At 39.8% G+C, this 17783-nt stretch overlaps 1 protein-coding gene across 3 annotated transcripts in view; it reads right to left on the reverse strand.

The window, feature by feature from the left end:
* The window catches only part of DYM (dymeclin), a 143863-nt gene that overhangs the window by 101939 nt on the left and 24141 nt on the right, over positions 1-17783 (reverse strand). For all 3 annotated transcript variants that reach the window (XM_033164520.1, XM_033164518.1, XM_033164519.1), the window contains 5 exons: positions 16369-16421; positions 14795-14888; positions 12232-12365; positions 7453-7525; positions 654-779 (listed from right to left, as the gene is read on the reverse strand). In XM_033164520.1, the coding sequence (XP_033020411.1) occupies positions 654-779; positions 7453-7525; positions 12232-12365; positions 14795-14888; positions 16369-16421 (480 nt within the window). The remainder of the gene's footprint in view (positions 1-653; positions 780-7452; positions 7526-12231; positions 12366-14794; positions 14889-16368; positions 16422-17783) is intronic.

Raw genomic sequence — 17783 nt, forward strand, 5'->3', positions numbered from 1 at the left:
CAAAATCCTACTAAAAAAAATAGAGGCTGGTCTATTTATTTATTTGGAAAAGTTGTTATGTATCCCAGGGTGTGGTGAGATAAGTTTTTCAGTGAAGCAGCTCGTCTTCCACAATAATGACAGGATCAATGGGTTCTGTACTTCCCTCTCATAATCCTCAATACCCAAGCCCCTAACCACTGATGGTTTTCTCAGCTAACTGCCCACCACCCTACCCCAACCACAGGAGGTCTGTCACACAGTTTGAGCAATGGTGCCTCAGATGCAAAGAGATGCAGTAAGAATTGTGAAGGACTTCGTGCTCTGAAAAAAATATCTTTATTTATAAAATATAGAATGGCTGAACTTTCTATATTCAACAGGATTCTGCATATATATTACAAAGTGGGATTGTATGTAGATACACCCACATGCAAACTATTTCACATTTAGAGTCAGCGTTCTGTTTTTACTGCCTTGACACACTTCTATTTTCTGAATATTTTCTCATCTCTCCAAGTTGTTAAGATTCAGTTCACTAGGAGTTTGAGAGATACTCTGGTATCCCAACTAAATGAAAGCATTTATAATATTGAAGCAGCAGATACAATAACTTAGTGAACTCCATTAATGAAAACAATCTATATAGAAAGCAGCATTGTGGTTTGACATACCATCGACCACGCATGAGGTATTTATGAATGATGCTTTCCCGCAGAATTTCCTTGTGGAACAGTTGGCAAGAGAGGAAAACAACAAAAGTCGTCACAGCTTCTAGAGAAATGCTGTATGTTATGTCTCTGCAAAGAAAAATAGTAAGAGGATTAATGAAAACCAATGAATATATATTTGACAGCTGAATTTTTCGATTATGAGCAAATACTTGAAATTAATGTGTTTGCAATAAGCCTAGAGCAAGGAAGCCCTTGAGAATAAGAAAAGGACCTCAGCTCCTGTCAACAATGTCACAGAAGCTCTTCCAGATGTATGAAATGAATCGAAAATACACTATTAAATACTGTCCTATTTCTAGCTCCCTCATTGCTTCCAACACCCACCACTCATCTTTTGTCTTAACAAATCAAATGGAACACTCCATTTATCATTTGTTTTTATTTATTGCATTTACATTCCACCTTTCCTCCAAGAAGTACAAGGTATCATACAATTGTTCTCCCCCTGCCTCATTTTATCATCACAACTGTCCTACAAGGTAGATTTCACCATTTTATCCTCATTTTAGCTCTGATTCCAATGGCTGCTTCCCAGGTATGACTCAAGATCTATTGTGTGTAGTGCATAATCCCTCCCTCTACCTGGCCAATCCCCCTTGGCAACACCTCCCAGCCGGGATTGGGCGGCTGCTAGCATAGGTGGAGTCCACAGGTATCCCAACCTGGGAAGGTGAAGCCCATCCAACTGCCAGGAGCTGCCACCGTGATCCAAAGGGACCCCTCGCAACCCCGCAACATGCGCACCCCGTTTTGATGTGGGGAACGCTCATTATCATCACATCTGTCCTACAAGGTAGATTTCACCAAGAGACCTTCATGGCTAAGTGGGGATCTGAACTCCTGCAGAGATCTGCCGTACCCCAATCCAAGCAACATTCTAACCACTACACAACACTGTTTTGTTTTGCTTTGTCTGACATATGAGGCTTCATTACTATTACTACTACTATTACTACTACTTATAAAACACCCACATTTAGCTAGACCAGCAGTAAGCAATGTAGTACCCTCCAGATGTTGCCAGACAACAACTCTCATCAACCCCAATCATAGGCCATGCGAGCTATGGATGATGGGAGTTGCTATCCAGCAACTTCAAGAGGCTACCAAATTAGATACCCCTGAGCTATACAGTGTGTGAGACAAGCTGCCGCTGCCAAAAATTATGTCCCTGTGTCACATTACCTCCCTGTAACATATAGGAGCATTTGCCCTGCCCTGCCCTGTGCTGTGCCATTATTTCATGTGCTTCTCCACCCATCATTATCTGGCAGTGGCAGATGTGGAGACACAACATTTCCATAACTTACAGCAAGGGGAAAGTGATCCTACATGCAGTATAATGTGTATATGTACATAATGTTTTGTTGTTGTTTAGTCGTGTCCGACTCTTCGTGACCCCATGGACCAGAGCACACCAGGCACTCCTGTCTTCCACTGCCTCCCGCAGTTTGGTCAAACTCATGTTAGTAGCTTCAAGAACACTGTCCAACCATCTCTTCCTCTGTCATCCCCTTCTCCTTATGCCCTCAATCTTTTCCAACACCAGGGTCTTTTCCAGGGAGTCTTCTCTTCTCATGAGGTGGCCAAAGTATTGGAGCCTCAGCTTCAGGATCTGTCCTTCCAGTGAGCACTCAGGATTGATTTCCTTAAGAATGGATAGGTTTGATCTTCTTGCAGTCCGTGGGACTCTCAAGAGTCTCCTCCAGCACCATAATTCAAAACCATCAATTCTTCAGCAATCAGCCTTCTTTATGGTCCAGCTCTCACTTCCATACATCACTATTGGAAAAACTAAAGCTTTAACTATACGGACCTTTGTCGGCAAGGTGATGTCTCTGCTTTTTAAGATGCTGTCTAGGTTTGTTTAGCTCCAAACAAAAGATAAGGAATACCTTAGCAAAAGACAAGGAACACTAAGTATACTATTTAGAACCTTTCTAAACTGCTCTAAACAGCTCAACATTAAAAAATATCTAAGTGATGTACCATAAAAGTGTTCTCTTGAGAGGAAAGAAACCTTATTATTCAAGAGATGTGTTACAAGCAAGTTTTTAAAGACAAAGGAATTGCCTCTGATGTTGTACTTGAGTATGTTGTACTTGAAACATGTTAGATATGACAAGAAATTGACATGTTTCTACCATTAAATAAATGTTCTCTAGTATCTCCTTTAAAAGGAATGCATCACAAATCTGTGTACAATCCTTAAGCAGTTTTCTAGTCTCTCTTTTGAAATCTGCATCCTTGTGCTTTGGTCCTTAAATGGCATCCCAGGCAGACAGGAGATGTGCAGAGAAAAACAGCTCCTATCCCATATGGCTAGGATGTTTGATTGACCAGTTCTTGTAGCCAGGGGCTCCCACCATTGAAATCAGCATCACCAGTTGGGTGCTGGTTCATTGGGAAAGACTCGCTCAGCCAACTCCCATTTAAAAAGAATTATTTGAATGTTATCCAACTAAGTAGGAGTTGCTTAAGAAGTAGTACCACAGACATGACAGGTGTAACAAAAGAGCTCCCGAGATGTATAAATTGCTTTCTACTAATATGTTTTCATGAACACCTGAGAGTATAAAAATATTATATGCAACATCATAAAGTGTCACCTTGTATTACTTACTTTTTTAATAAACAAGTCTACTTGATTCTTATATTCAGCAAATAGAATACAGCATACAGAAGGGATATATGTGTGGTTAATAATTTTCACTTTAGCCTGGATGTTCTGCTTTGCTGATATATGTTGCCAGGATGGCCAAGATGTTCAGGAAGGTATGCATTTAGGGTGGTATTCAATGAAGTTTTACTCAGAGTAGACCTACTGAACTTCATGAACCTTAGTCATTTTCATTAATTTCAATGGATCTGCTCTTTGTTGCTTGCTGCCCATACACTGGCCCACCTTACTCCTTTAAGCCATTCTAATTTCTTACACCTCAACTTTAACCCAGTTAACTTATTTCACTGGAAGCATTAAGAGTTTTTTTTATAAAAGAAATCACTAATTATGATTGTCAGAATTGGTTGTTCCACACTGCAAGTTTCAAATAATACAGGAACAGGGTTTGATTGCCATACTTCCTGAGGGTCTACCAGAAAAGGCGAAAGAGGAGTTGCCAAAGAGTATAGGTCAGTTTAGAACACTGCAAAGCAAGCTGAGTATCCAATTATCGGTTTCAGGGTACGAATACAAGAACTTAATGTGAACCTGATCTTTCCACTTGGCATAGCTCCCAAAATTAACGCCCACTAATGGCAAACATGCATGCAAAGAATATACTAGTTACAGCCATCCATAAATGTTTGGGAAGCTTCCCAATTTACTTTTTTAAAAAAGTAATTGAAAGCAACCGTGACCTCTTCTGCCACCCTCTTCTCCATGGAAAGAACAGGAAATATTTCTAGTTAATTCTCCCACCTCCACAAAACGGAAGGGAGTGCATTCAGAAGCTACAACAGGGAATTAAGATGCCTTGTTTACGAGTCATTTCATGTGTCTTGGTAAACTTCAGATAGTCAGTATTTTGATTTCTAGTCCCTACTTACCATTATACTCAAATAACAAAAAACCTTTCAGTTTAAGATGTTGTGTGTTAAGGGCTTTCTGTTTTCTAACAAGCCACAGAACCAAACCCCACTACCACCATTTCTCATACTGGTGGAAAGCAAATCAACTCACCCTTAAAATGACTATAGTCCTACAATTCAACTGTAAAAGTAAAGATTATCCTCTGTAAGTGATGTGAAACATTCACTGAATTATTCTAAATGAAGGATATTTGCATCCTTGCACCAGTCTTTGCAGAACCACCATCCAAAAAAACCCTCAAACAACCTACATGATTTTTCTGGACTTGATTTACTCTTATTTCTGAAGTCAGACATAATAGCAAACCAGTGAATGATGCTTTGCTTTTATGAGATGAGCATGTCCTGCCATCTCCTTCCTTTACATGAGATAACACGACACTTCCTAAGATGGTTAATGAAAAAACACAGCTTGCTATTGCACCCAAACACAGCAACTATATTCTGTTGCATTTGGAAGCAACAGCAAACAATAGTTTGACATTCACCAAGATAGGAAACTTCTAATCTCCTCCCTTTACATATAGAGGGAAGTGCATTAAGATAAATGTTGCTCATACTTATAGCAGCAAAAGCTGAATTGTCATTACATCTGAATCAACCACAGGTCACATTCAAACATTATGCTAAACCATAATTTAGATCAACATAAATGAGCTGAAATGAGACATAGCATGCCCCAGGCTTGCATGCTCCTCCTCCTTCTGCATAGCTGGGAGGCGTTCAGAAGCTTTCACTTCTGCTTTTAAAGTATTGTAAATTTGTATTGATTTTCTTATTTTATCTTTTTGTAAACAGCTTTGAGGTTTTTGTTTGTACATCCAAGCGGTGTATAAATTTTATGAAATAAATAAGACTCAATGATTTCAAGCTGGCTTTTTCAAACAAATCACAGTTAACATTAACCACATTTTGTCACTCGGAAGTGGAAATGAAAGCTTCAGCAACATGGGATGAATTCAGGCCTAAGGTTTGTTGCATTTCATTCACATCGCGCTACGCTATCATTTAGTGTATATGTCATATTATTGATGACATACCAAAGCAGCTTTTGCAGTTGTAGGCTTAATTTCATCTGTTCAAGGTTTTGACAGATGCCCTTTAAAAATATATAATTTGGCAGGGGGTCTACTAATGCCCATTAACCCGAGCAGGCAGAGCAGTTGTGAGATTTGAAAAGGTCAAAACTTTTTCTAAACATTTCCACTCGCCATCATCCTTAAGGGTCTTTAAAGTGTTGAGCAACCTTTTATTTTAAAAATAAAATACTAAAAACCATTCATAATTTTGACTGGCTGGCATGTTAAATACTACCTACACCCAGATAGGACAGATAATAAATAAAACAAATAAAAGCCTCAATGGTCTGTGACATGTGCAGAAGTCATTCTCACTTCAATCATCAGTGAGGTATCTTAACGGAAGATGCTATTTCTTCTATTCCATATCACAAACTGCTTTGGAAACTTATTTCAAAGGTCTCTCACTACCATGCCACGTTTTTTAAGGGATGAGGTTGCTGCTGTTCAAGAAATGCATATCTTCTACCCTTTGGGCTCCTGGAACTAGATTCGTGCAACTCTGCATCCTGGTGATTGATTTTTATAGGGCTTGACTGTGGTTTCAGACTGTTTTCAAATGGAGTGACCGCCTATCACTCGTCTCCATACGGCCGCACGCTGCCTTCCAACAAAGAGAATGATTTATGAATGTGTATCTATTACTCCGTCCTTTCACCTCTCAGCATTTCCTCTAATCTGCCCCAGACAGAAGTAGCAGTGTTCCAGGAAGTACCAACAATACCTCTTTGCATCATCAGAATCACTTCTCTAAATCATGCCACAAATTCATTAGACAGCAACTGCCCAAAAATTAATATAATGACGGCAGGACCATGTTTCATGACAGTGAGGTTTCCAAAGAAAACAGCTGTGCCTTTATCGGGATACTAAATGGCTAACCTCATTCCAAGTGGAAAAGAAAGCAGCAATGTGAAAAATGAAAAGCCTCCAACAGAGAAACATGAACTTCAACGGCTAATCTAAAAAGAGACAGAAAACAAGTTCTGCTGACATTTTTCAGGGCTGGACAGTACAAATACATAAATATAAGGAGGTAGCTAAATATAAGGCCAATTAAGATAGCCTCATAACAAATCCACCTTTAGAAGAAGAAAAAACACCAATTCAAACCAAAAGATTTGGAATAAAGAACGTACAAAAGGGAAGCAAAAAAAAAAAAAATGCAACTTTGAAAGCAATGCAATAATACAACATTTTTAACACCCCCCTCTGCCCACACCAAGCAGAAACAAACACAGTATGCTAAGGTACCAACAATGCACACAACTGCGGCAGGAAGTGGATACAGAGCTGGAAGCAAAGAGGGTTATGGCAGAGTGGGTGGTGAGAGCTAGAGAACGATGTGGCAACAGGCGAGATCTCTGAGCTTCCATTATTATTTGCTAAGGCTTTTTAGAAATCCAATTTTAAGGAAACTATTTTTGTTTCCTGGCTTCTGAGGGGTTGCTTAACCACATCCAGTAAGGATAGATGGCAATTAAACTAAACGTATTTATAAACCATAGCCATGTAGCAAGCACTTCTCAGAGCAGTATAAGTAAAGAGAGAGCAACCCCAGTTCTGATACGGATGCAAACTAGGTTTAAAAAACTTTTCTACTGCTTTGCATCAAGCAGTGCTCAAGATAGAATCAAAGAATCGTAGAGTTGGAAGGGACTTCAAAGGTTCTTTAGTCCAATCCCCCCGCAGTGCAGGAATCTCAACTAAAGCATCCATGACAGATGGCCATCCAACTTCTGCTTAAAAAACCCAAATGAAGGAGATTCAACACCTTCAGTCTCATTCAAGGACGCTGAATATGGTGAGCAGTTGTAGCCCACAACACCTGCAGGGTATGGGGGTACCATGCTGCCTAACACTGACCTATTGCCACACCTTCACCAATACCCAAAAGATTGCTCCTAGCATTTCAAACAGCAGTTGGTACAGAAGAAATGTCACCATTTATTTTTATTCTTGTAAAACTATTATAAAATTGGCAAACTGTTAGCTGGTTATTTTACTACATCTTCTCAGAAGGCAACTGAAACAGACATTCCATAACTTTTATCATGAATTTTACTTACAAAAGAGGAATCTCAACGATTAGCTGAATGAGGCAGCACAATAACTCTTCCATAAGGTCTTCACATTCTGATCCTGAAAGAAAACAAAGAAAAGTACCATTGCTGGATATTTTGATATTAGCAATCTATTTTGTGTTCTCATTTTGTATTTTTATGTTGTGATCTGCCCTGGGATCTTTGGATGAAGGGCTGTATACGAATGTAATTACTATAAGAATGATTTGCTTTCCCTCCTTCAGAGAAAATTCGTAATTTTCATCCTGATTCCCCATTTACTGAAGCAGAAACTCACTGTACCCCTCATGAAAAGCCTTTTAAAAATCTGCTACAGAATGTAATGTTGAAATATTTTTTTTGGGGGGGGGGGTGTTCATGTGAAATTCAAACAAAATTAAACTGAGCCTTCAGATTTTCACTCTTACTACTGGGAACAAACTAAAAGCACAGCAGTTCTAGCTTCTCCAGAAGATGGTTAGAATCCTGTGTTTCAATAGAATTATGTCTCACGTAAAGAATGGAAGGAACTGATGGACAGGCAGACAGCAGAGAACAGGAGTGGGGAGAGAAGAGGGGCAAAATGAAGAGACTGAGAAGAGAGATCAATTCTGCAATCCCTTGTGTGTCTTGCCTTTCACAAATAACCAAAGCAGGTGACTTTTATTCCTAGGGAATCCAGCCTAACTTGCCCAAATCCAAGCTTGTCTATGGGAGCAGCTGAACTCATCCTCAGACTCTGATCTACAAGACCAACACTCTGGCCACTGGTTCACATTAGTTCTCAGTAATTATTTATGCTTAATTCTTCAGATGTAAATATTGTAATACTTACATACAAATTTTAAAAAGTTTCAAGCTATATAGTTATTAAGGCTTTTTTGGGCTGTGTTCTGTATTGGTTTCATGTTTTCAATCCCAGCACTCTACTAGACTGAGAACCACAGATCTAGAGCAGCATGAGAAGCTCATTAACTTTTAAGATATATAGCAGAGACGTTTCCTGTCTCAGTTGAGCATCAGTTGAGCATTTCAAGAGAAACGAGAGGGCAAGCAGAAAATAAAAATTGGCATTCAAGAGATAAAAGTATGATTTTCACTGAAAGTTTTCTGAATTGCACTGCATTTGTAGATAGATCAATTCATTCATTCATCCACCGGCAGTCAAGCCCCAACCAAAGACGTGTTGCAGCAGCGGCATCGTTGCCCCTTTCTTGTGGTTGTCATTGTTGCTTACGATTTTGTAAGAGAAAGATGGCATGAGAGAAAGGAAGTGAAAGTCAACAATAAATAGAGGAAAAACAGGGAGAGAGAGAGAAGCAAAATATACAAAGCAAAATTTAAAGTGGGTCCTAGGTTTCTGTTTGGGGTTAAAGGCACTGGGTCTCAAAGGGTTAAAGACTACCCAGCTTAGTAATGGGCAAAACAGGTCAACTGAGACACAATTAACAATTCTTTCAATATAGTGCTTCCTCACAAAATTACTATCAGCATTGCACAGCTGAGAAAATAAGTAGTGGGAAGTGTTCCCCCTGCCCCTGAAATACAGTCATTAAGCAAAGACGTTAAAATGTAATTGCTTTCATAGGGTCCAAAGGCAACAAGAATCTTCCCCCACTTCCATTATGTTTACTTGGGGACATGTCAGTCATTTGCATCCACGAATATACATATGTTTTGAGAGAATTTTATAAACCATGAGTTCATAGAACTGGCACAAAGGGACATCATGTGCCATCATCATTAAAGTCTTAGCATTCCAAATGAGGAAATTATCTCAGTTTTATAGAGGGGTAAACCAAAGCAGGAAACAATCAGCTGGCAGAAGATCACAGTGAAGCAGAGATCACCACCAAGAAGGAACTCCAATTTCCTGGCTTCTGGTTCTCTGCTCCTAACCAAAAGACCACACACAAGCACCTTCTTTTTTAAAGATGTCATGCTGTCTATTAAACAAAGCAATTAAATGCCACTTTCTTCAACCAACATACTGCTAAAAAGATTGCTGTCTTCATTAGCATGAATGGGACCAGCTCTAAGGTTTTGTCTGACATACAGCCAGGGTCTTGATAAAAGAACATTAATGTTCCTTAATGACTAGTAGCGCTTTACTTAATGCCCAAGCTCTCTTTCACCTTTGGAATATTATACTGAACACTCAGAACTAGCATGTGGGGCAGAGAAAGTTACACTGAGTTTTATGGGGGGACAGAGAGCTGAGAGCTTAAATGTTCCAGAAGCTTGAGGTATCCAAACAGCTGCCCTTTGAAAATTCAATGCATAATTTGAAGATACTATAGGAATCTTAGCTTCCAATATATTCTGCTTACAGTACATACTTGTAAACGTTTTTCCCTATTCAAAAATACCACGTGGCCCGTAGCCCAGGGATGGAGAACTTGTAGCCCGCCAGATGTTTCCTGGACTAGAACTTTCATCATCCATGATCACGGTCCATGATGGCTGGGGCTGATGTGAGTGGAGTTCAACAACACTAGGAAGACCACATGTTCCCTACCCCAATCTACCCCCAAACTTCTCACCTCTGCTGAGACCAGCTGCATAAGTCATCCCCCGACTGTCACCAAATGGCAGTCATTCCATAAGGCTACATGAACTTTTTGCATTTCAGCTGGTAAATTATAAGAACTGTAACTTTAAAAATCAGTATCTGAGTTGTTTCCCTGCACTCTTCCCTTCTCATCCCTTTCCCCTTATGTGTCAATTATTTTTGACAATAAGTCTGAGGGCAGGGACTATCTTAGCTTAGATTTTTTAGCTTCATAGCAGGTTAAAAATACTTAAAAATAATAATAAATATTGATGACACTGCACTTCATCAAGCAAAGGAAGTTAGAAGAGGGACCTCATATGGCATCCTGCATCATTCTCTAACACTGTTTGTTTTCCCCCCTTAACGTGTAAGGAATGTTCGGCTCTGCTAGAAACATGCAGTTTGGGGAGAAGACAATTCTGAGAAAGGTGGCTCTTAGAACCTTCCTCCCTAGAAAAGTGTTCCATATGGCAAAGCTGCTAGTAGCAGAATTCAGCGTTGTGCATATCTGGTCCCACAAAGCCAATCTGGCTGCTACTCGGGCAACAGTTCCAGAGGTTCTGAATTTCACACAGTTGGGGAGAGACCAGGAAGTTCTACATGGATTGTAAGAACTTGGCCTCTGTTTCCATTTTTGCTCGTAACTTCTATATAATGCCTTGAGCTACATTACGTAGAGCTTTTGTAATATCACAGATTATGCCACCAGAAGTGTTTACAGTGTTTTCCCCTGCTCTTAAGCCAAAAATGGGCTTCCAGAGTAGCCCTGGAAAAGACAAGAATAATGTTATCAGATCTACTCTTGTCTCTCACACACATACATGTGTCATTTTACATTTGTGTGCACAGAACTATAAATTAGAGGATCCTCCCTGGACATGACTGCCCACCACAAATGTTATTGCAAGGAACAGGATTACCTTGTAAAGAACAACAAGCACTGCTTAGAGACAAGGAATGAAAAGAAGAAGCAAAGGGGGTAAAAGGCATAGCTATGAAAAGAAAATCCTTTATTTCCATAGTGATTGACAGGGTTGGAGCAAACCTGGAAAAGAGTGACATGCAGCAGCCTGGCCAGGATCAAACCCGTAAGACTGAACAAGTCGGGGACCAAGGTGTTCACAATTATAGGAAAGGGACATCATAACAAACGTGGCCTCTGACATAGAGGGGAACCTTGTTAAGGACAGGGCTGGGTAGAAGGAATACAACTAAAGAGTGTGAGCGAATTGACATTAGCCATAACAATTATGTTTTCCCATCACTAATTTGTCACAGAATAATGAAAGGAGCCTCAGCCAATCAGATCATGCTTTAAGAGGTCTTACTGTGCCTGCTGCAGAATTTGGGCTTGCATTTCTCAGGAAATGCAGACAAGGGTCCTTACCTTAGTTACTCTGTTTTACTCACAAGAAACAACTAACGACCAAATTAGGGGTGTACCTGCATTAGATACAACACTGGTTCCAGGGGACCAATTAGGTATACCCATACATGATTCATTAAACATATCAGTTATTCTCCTTTTCAGCAGCCACCCTGAGGAGGATCTTTGGTGGTAACAACTGTGGCTTACCCTAATAAAATGATACTGGGCTTTAGCTTAACTTATTATTGGTTTGCACTATCACCATGCCTTTTGTTCAGAGCAAAGACATACCAAGCACATACTCATAGGACAAGACCTTGAGCATGTGCAGAGTTCCAGATCAACTGAGGCTCTTTGTAGCAAAAAAGGGGACTGGGAGAAAGGATGAAAAAAGCACACAGTACTTGACATTGTTTCTTAGTTGCAAAGTTCTTGTAATGACCAGGTGGAGTGGAAAAAGCTCAAGGAGAGGAGAAGGTTGATGGACTTGATCTCCCAACTAACAAGATGGAGAGGCCCCTGCAGTCCCATCTTCCTGTCTGCTGTATTATGATGTAATGTTTATAACTTTGTCTAAGTTAGAAGTAGGTATTTCATGCAGCCAGGTTTCTACCATGTAATTAAAGTTTTCACAAGGCTCTGCAGCTATTTCAGTCCAAGTTGTCACTCTCTTCCATCCCGTTCCTGTAAACTTTACTACTCTATATTCTAGAAAAACACAGGTGGCTATCTTCTGTAAAATCTATAGATCCATCTTCTCTCCCCAACATCTGTGTTGTGACATATTTTATGACAGATTTTAACAGAAGTCTTCAGCATATGCGAGACGCCATTTGTTCCCTTAAAATTGTTAAACATTTACCATAAGAACCTGGTGTTTTTTCCTCGTAGGTGAAATGAACTTGCAACTCCTCTTCTGACATTTGACAGATCAACACTTTGAGCAAGCAGCAAATAATGAACAGTGCATTGTGAGTCTGCCAGATAAAGAGGTGGCTAGAAGAGAAACAGAAGATTCAATGGTACATACCTCAAACATCAAGAATTCTGGTTATAAGAATTGCTTTACAGCAAGCCAATGACTGCTCCTGTAGGCCACCTTGTATGAATTAAAACTAAGGTATTGTGTGAGCCAAAAATAAGCAATAAAAAGGGTGACAGATATATATATTTGAACAGGCACAAAGAATAACAGTATTAATACTAAGAATCACTACTATATATAACATGAGTTTGGTCTCAGGTCTTTCCTGTCCTATTTAGTTTCTAGATATGTCTGTACCTTGAACTTCTCCCCTTCTGCTCAAAATAAAAATCTCTACACCAGTTGCATAATGAAATGTTAGAATGAAGCACTTTTCAGCAGTGCAAGAAATTCCATTTTGTTGGAGAAAACTGGGGAAATGGAATTTCACATTTTCCATCCTATCCTAATGTAGTGTATTCAAGAGATAATGCCCAGGATTTAAGACAAATTGAGGTTTAACTGCAAAGCTTCATCAAGCTGGTTTGTAAATACTCCTAAAAATAATCACTTAAGCTGAAAAACAAATGTTTATTTTGCAAACCAGACAGCTGGTGGCACAACATTAGAAGCGATTGCTACATTGTAGATGGAAAAAACACTCATATAAAATAATTGCTAAATCATTATCTTAAACACTAAGCTCCAAGGAATTTTGAGTCACAGACTATAAATGTAAGAAAGAAGCCTTGGGAAGCCATTTTTATTGTCTCCCCTTCCCCACCCTCAGCAAAAATTGGGACAGCACTACTCTATGTAAGGGGTACACAGAGTGCAAGGATTAATACAACCTTATGCAAGCAAATATTTCTTGTGCAACAAGCAGCAAAGTCTGTTAAGACATCGCTGCTTTCCAACATTATTATACCTAATCCCCACAATTATGAGACACGAAAGCAGTTTAACTGGAAATAAATTATGAGATTAAAGACATCTAGTGCACAGGATACCTTGCTGACTATATCTGCAACCCCAAAATATCTCCCTGAGTGTAACCTCAGCTTCTATTGATGTTACAGACACATAGTACTAGTAGGAAGAAGTTTGTATAAAGTTGAGGTGGGTATCATTCAAGCAACCTACATTCTACAATCCACCATTATGTCAGCAACCATGTTGTGTTGCTCAACTTCATGGGCCTTGCCAGCAGACTGAGCCAGACAGCAGCCAATAAAAACAGAAGGCAGCGCCATGGGCTAGTTACACAATGCAAAATGACTGTCTGACCTTTTCAGCTACTGATGTCAGGATGCATTGCAAACTAGTTAGCATGACCTGCTGAAGGGACACCAAAAAACAGAGGGCAAACTTAATTGGTTTGTTATGCACATCACATTCAAATGCAGCATTTTCGTGCAAGCTGCTGAAATCACAGGTGCTTCGTTGCTGCACCACTCCTGCTGCTTCTGCATTGCCAGGAACTAAGCCATGGTCTGGCTCAGCATTACATCCAAAACTGGGCTCATTGCTTGTTTCTCTCCAAGCAGACCACGACTTCGTTCTTGCTTTACCACTCATGGTTTGTTTGTCTGGCAAGAAACAAACCACAAGTCTGGGTTCAGACACAACACTAAACTAGAACGTGGCTTGTTTCCCAGCACGAATAGGGGAAGGGCCCACAATTTCAGCAGCGTACCTGTTCACATTTAAACCAGAGTTTAGTTTAACTATGGTTTAAAGTGACGTGCAAGTGAGGAAATGGTCATAAATCAAGATACAGTACTCGGGTGAAATTTCATAATAAACCCACTATAAACATGGGACAGGGATCCCTAAGGTAATAGGAAATCTGAACAGCTCCCAGACTATTTCCAGCACAGACTGAAATGTAGACTGCGTATTCCTTGATTACCCTACCAAGGTATGCTCTATCTGTGCAGAAAAATAGTCTGTGTGCTATTCAGATCTCCCATTTTTCAAATTCTTCAAAACTGGTATAGATGTGTGATACCTATATAACAAATCTACTTTTAGCTAACTATTCACAATGGGGGGGAAGTCCCTTATTTGTCAGAACACCCTTTTTCTTTCTGAAAAATCTACCTATTAGGAAGATTCCATGATTCTGCACACTCATGGATAAAAAGGGAATAACTTCCTACCAATCTATCTTCCTTCATTTTACAATTGTGTAGGTCTGAATGGGACTTGATTTATTTAGCCAGGACTGCTGTCTACAAGGTCTCAGAACCCACAACGTACAATATTTATTGACACAAGAGTTTCAGTTTATCAGAAATACCCAAAACCAGACTTGCCGTTAGCTATGCACCCAGGATGGGTTGTATGCCAGCCACATTGATGATTTCTAAGCACAATAAAATTTACTAGCTGGCCCCCTAGTGCGTACTTGGGCTGGTGAAGCAAAGGTGAACAAAACCCACAAACATGCTGCACTTACTTTTGACATTCTGCTGAAATTTTTAACTCTTTGGTTCTAGAAAGGAAGACTTTTATCAGTGCTGTTAGATTTCCTGTTCGAGGATTATTCTCCACTAGGAGGAAGAATTGAACAGGTTACACTTCAAGTTCAAACATTACAGCTGTGATCCTATGTACACTTACCTGACCTAGGAATGAGCCAAACTGAACCCAGTGGCACCTACTTCCTAACAAATGTGCTTAGAATCAAATTGTATAGGGGCAAAATCCAGTATATGAAGGGTAAGCAAACAAGGGAGCCATGCCATGAGTTGGAGATCAGGGCCAATATAGGCTTTTGGGGCAACCTTTTTGGAGAGCCCATGTAATGTGATCATGGCAGAACTTCCAAGTGTAGCCTCCCACAATAATTCATAGAATTCTATAGAATTCAAATTGTTAAGTGTTCTTCACTTGGCTGCATGGAACTAGATATTAGGGGGCATAAATGGTGCCTATGAAAAGAGATGCTTCAAGATTTGTACTAAGTGAAAACAGAGCACCCCACCACTTTAGGCAAACACATGGAGGGTGCTACAGGCCACTCGTCTAAATCTAGCCCAAATTTAGAAGTTTCCACAGAATCTATATGTGAGACAGCACAGAGGTCACAAAATCGAACCAGCATTTCTTACTTAATTGTTGTCCCTACCCCAGCTGTAACATTTATCATCTTTATCATCATCAATATGTTAAATTTATGAACTGCAGGTAAAAGGACAGGTTACAACCACTTTAAAACATTGTAAACTCTCAAACTGTGAGATCATGCTGTTGTGCATTTTTCTACAACTTCTAGTGGTGACCCATGATGTGAATGAAGGAGGGATAAGGAAGCATCATAACATAAGTAGTTCCTACATGTTCTAAAGAGGGAGGGGAGAATTTTAAACAGATCTGCCATTTGGGGTGTCTCCTATAATATCCAGTTCTGCCATGTCCAGCTAGTAGCCATGACGGTTAAACAGAATGTATATTATAAGCCCATCTAAGAGCTCTTTGAAGCCATGTGGCAGGACAGAAATTTCAAAATTCATAATTAAGATCTCCAGTATGCCTTCCTCTGATTGATCAAGACACTTCTTAAATTCAAAAGATATTCTAGACAGGATCAAACATCAGAATTTCAAAAAAGGCAGCTAACACGGACTGAAAATTTTATGCATTCTGCCTCTGCTTTATCTCCCACACATATGCTCCTTTGAAAACAGTGCTTTAAAATACTTTTCTTTTTCTTTAAAAAAGGGGGTGAAAACCAACCTGTTCTGCTACATCTTAATAAAGCTGTACCCAAGCCACTTCCTGTGACAGAACACAAAATAAAGCAAAAACCTGTGAAAACTTTATGTTCAAACATCACATGCGGGCACAATATGTCTTCATATACCCTTGGGAGTGAAGGGAGGTTTTAAAAAAACCCATGTACAGAGCACAGATGGGAGATATTAAATGCACCACAGATATAAAGGTTTATATAGAGCAGTGCGATTTACTAGGAACATTGACAGTACGGAGAACATGGAAATAAATGCCATAATCAAAATAGCCTCTTACCTAAAGACTTGCAGACCGAGACAGCAGCTTCTTCCAAAAGCTTTAACTCGGCACTGAAGAAAAAAGAAAAATTGATTAGAGCCAACACTCTGAGCTTGCCAATTCTGGTAATTAATAAGACAATAAAAAAGGAAAGCAACTAACATCTGTTACTATGAAACGTCTTGTTCTTATGCATTGCAATCTTAGACCTCCTCCAATCAAAAACACAAGAGTAAGTGAAAATAAAAAAATAAACACAATGAATAAACAATGAATTATAGTACTGTATAGCACAATGCAAAGTAAAAACCACCCAATGCCTATTTGACGCCAACTAAAGACTTACATGTTTTGAACTGCTTTTTTCTATCTTTTTATTTATTATTATTATTCTGCTGGTGGTTTTTGTTGTAGCTGTTAGGGGCTGGATGTTGTTGCATTAGCATGGTTACTGGTTTTATTGATGATTTTGTTGTTGTTGTTGTTCAGTCGTTCAGTCGTGTCTGACTCTTCGTGACCCCATGGACCAGAGCACGCCAGGCACGCCTATCCTTCACTGCCTCTCGCAGTTTGGCCAAACTCATGTTAGTAGCTTCGAGAACACTGTCCAACCATCTCATCCTCTGTCGTCCCCTTCTCCTTGTGCCCTCCATCTTTCCCAACATCAGGGTCTTTTCTAGGGAGTCTTCTCTTCTCATGAGGTGGCCAAAGTACTGGAGCCTCAACTTCAGGATCTGTCCTTCCAGTGAGCACTCAGGGCTGATTTCTTTGAGAATGGATAGGTTTGATCTTTTTGCAGTCCATGGGACTCTCAAGAGTCTCCTCCAGCACCATAATTCAAAAGCATCAATTCTTCGGCGATCAGCCTTCTTTATGGTCCAGCTCTCACTTCCGTACATTACTACTGGGATTTTGTTGTACTGTGTTATATTTCATTGTTGTCTGCTTTGAGAATATTTACTCTTGGCCAAATAAATAAAAACTTGGAAGTGCTACATAATTTACTCAATCACAATAACCCCATAGCATACACTGGAATCCCAGGCCTGCAGAAAATAGCTAACAATGGGTAGCTTGTTACTTTGGTGAAATGCCTAACATGCCAGTAAGGTAAGTGAGCAAGAATACGTGCATTCCATTGACTTCATGATGTCATGCAAACACTACTTTATCTTCTTAGGCTACCTCATTGCATCTGAATAACATTAAATGACAGGCCACTAGCTTCTGGGCTTTTGACTCTTAGGGAACATTTGCCATCTTTTCTGTGTATACGCAGGACCCAAAGTTTGCTCCTGTTAGATACTGGCCGCACCTGTTGGAGCTAGCCATTACATCACCTGAACTGAAAACAGAACCTTCTCCAGCGGCCATACATTGTAGGGGAGATAAGTAATCCAAATTCACCTCATGCTTCCAGAACGGCAGAGCAT

The sequence above is a fragment of the Lacerta agilis genome, chromosome 11 (assembly GCF_009819535.1).
Source record: "Lacerta agilis isolate rLacAgi1 chromosome 11, rLacAgi1.pri, whole genome shotgun sequence".
Taxonomy (NCBI): domain Eukaryota; kingdom Metazoa; phylum Chordata; class Lepidosauria; order Squamata; family Lacertidae; genus Lacerta; species Lacerta agilis.